This window comes from Mandrillus leucophaeus, unplaced genomic scaffold, assembly GCF_000951045.1.
Source record: "Mandrillus leucophaeus isolate KB7577 unplaced genomic scaffold, Mleu.le_1.0 Scaffold828, whole genome shotgun sequence".
In the NCBI taxonomy this organism is placed as follows: Eukaryota; Metazoa; Chordata; class Mammalia; order Primates; family Cercopithecidae; genus Mandrillus; species Mandrillus leucophaeus.
In genome coordinates this window covers 178,434-180,962 of record NW_012109008.1, presented here as the reverse complement: position 1 = coordinate 180,962, position 2,529 = coordinate 178,434, and the positions used below count along the sequence as shown (strand labels likewise).

General features: G+C 48.6%; 1 protein-coding gene across 1 annotated transcript in view; it reads right to left on the bottom strand.

Annotated features, from left to right (window-relative positions):
* LRRN4 (leucine rich repeat neuronal 4) overlaps positions 1-2,529 on the bottom strand; it is a 15,194-nt gene that overhangs the window by 2,735 nt on the left and 9,930 nt on the right. Inside the window, exon 5 of the mRNA XM_011968078.1 lies at positions 1,728-1,865. Coding sequence (XP_011823468.1) covers positions 1,728-1,865 — 138 coding nt within the window. The remainder of the gene's footprint in view (positions 1-1,727; positions 1,866-2,529) is intronic.

The window sequence follows — 2,529 nt, the reverse complement described above, 5'->3', positions numbered from 1 at the left end:
GAGAATCGCTTGAACCTGGGAGGCGGAGGCTGCAGTGAGCAGAGATTGTGCCACTGCACTCCAGCCTTGGCAACAGAGGGAGACTGTCTCAAAAAAAAAAAAAAAAGTACTCATACTAGCTACCATTTCTGATGCTTCCCACGTGCTAGGGGCTATTCTTCACACTCTACTGTGTCAACTAATTTAGTCTGCACTACTTATGCAGTAGACTCTATTACCCCATTTTACAGATGAGAAGGTAGAGGCCGAAGTAACTCAGAGAGATGAAATAACTCAGCTCAAATCAACAGTAGTAAGTAGGCCAGGTACAGTGGCTCATGCCTGGAGTCCCAACACTTTGGGAGGCCCAGGTAGGAGGATTACTTGAGGCTAGGAGTTGGAGACCCGCCTGGTCAACATAGTGAGACCTCGTCTCTACCAAAACAAACAAAACAAAACAAACAAACAAAAACTTAGCCAGGTATGGTGGTGCATGGCTGTGGTCCCAGCTACTTGGGAGGGTGAGGCAGGAGGATTGCTTGAGCCCAGGAGTCTGAGGCTGCAGTGAGCCGTGATCATGCCACTGCACTCCAGCTTGGGTTACAGAGCAAGACCTTGTCTCTAAAAAAAAAGTAATAAAATAGTAGTAAGTAGGATGAAGCTGGACTCTCTGGCTTCAGAGCCTGTACTCTCAGCTTCATCATTAATACCGTGATGAGACCCTCGACTGCAAAGGGCCTAGGTGCTTTTCTTTGGAGGGAATGTGGGGTTGGGGGGCAGACTGAGCCCCACTTCACAGCTCAGCTTAGGTGGGAGATGAGAAAAGAATATTGGCTGGGCATGGTGGTTCATGCCTGGAATCCCAACTCTTTGGGAGGCCCAGATGGGAGGATCCCTTGAGTCCGGGAGTTTGAGACCAGCCTGGGTAACATGATGAGACTCCATCTCTACAAAAAGATTTTAAAAAATTAGCCTGGTGTGGTGGCTTGCACCTGGGGTCCCAGCTACTCTAGAAGCTGAGGTAGGATGATTGCTGAGCCCAGGAGGTTGAGGCTGTAATGAGACATGATCGTACCACTGCACTCCAGCCTGGACAAAAGAGCAAGACCCTGTCTCCAAACAAACAGAAATAATTCTGCAGAATGGTGGTGATGGAGGGTTGCCTCCCAAGGTGTAGTGTTTACCTGGTAGAACTGATTTGAAAGTGCTCAGGACTGGGGGTGTTCCCAGCCCCCCAGCTCCCACTGTCTCCTGGTGGCCAGCCTAAATGTGACTCCCCACTGCAAAAACAGCTCTTCTAGCCAATAGCCTTCATAGGAATTTCCCAGAAGAGCTCTGTAAGCCCATGGGCCTAGGACTGGATAACCCGGGAGCAGGAGGCCAGGTTCCATCTTGCGGATTCAGTAGAACCCAGTGGTTAAACCAGACCACACTTCCCAGCCTCCCTTGCAGGTAGGTGTGGCTCCTGGCCAATGAATGTGAGTGGAAGTGAGGAGTATCACCTCCCAGCCTGGCTCACTAAAAACCTCTCATGTCTGCTCCTTCATGTTCTTTGCCCCTTCTGGCTGGCTGGAATGGAGGTAGCTTCCATCACCTGGATCCCTGAGTGTGACTACATGGGGAAGGCTGCCCAGCCCAACATGGCCAAAGTGCTAAGCACAGTCACGTGAGCAAGATCTAAGCTGGAGAACTTCAGCTCCTGAAGGCTGAGCCTTACCCCTCAGCCATCTGCTTTGTAAATGTGTTACCTGCTTAGGACAGTTCTCTTTGCATCCATGAGGAGCCAAGACAAGTCACAGCTACAAGTGAGGGGGTTGCCAAAAAGGTTGATCGATAGGACCTGGGAGGAATCCAGGGTCCAAGGAGGGAAGGAACTCAAGTTGCAGCTGAAATACACACAAAAAAATGAATTAAGTCAGCTTTTTACAATTGAATCAAAGATATTCCCAGAGAGGCATGGTGTCAGAACCATGCCCACGGTATCAGAAGCATTCTGATAGGGGTTGGAGAATACTGCTTTGGGCAAAACTCTTAATGACCTCGAACTTCATTTTTTGTCCTCTGTTGTAAAATGGAGATACCAACCTAACAGGAAATATTATACTTCATATCAACTGGGGACAATATTCCCATGACCGATGGTTGTATCAAAAAGAGTGCGTGTTGGCTGGGCACGGTGGCTCACACCTGTAATCCCAGCACTTTGGGAGGCCGAGGCAGGTGGATTATTTGAGGTTAGGAGTTCGAGACCAGCCTGGCCAACATGGTGAAACTCTGTCTGTACTACAAATACAAAAATTAGTCGGGCAGTAGTGGTGGACCTATAATCGCAGCTACTCGGGAGGCTGAGGCAGGAGAATCACTTGAGCCTGGGAGGCAGAGGTTGCGGTGAGCCAAGATCACACCACTACCCTCCAGGATAGGCAGAAGAGTGAGACCCTGTCTCAAAAAACAAAACAAAACAAACAAACAAACAGAAACAAAAAAGAGTACATGATGATAAAAGTGTTTGTAAATGCAGATCTCTAAATAGAAGCAGATATTGTTATT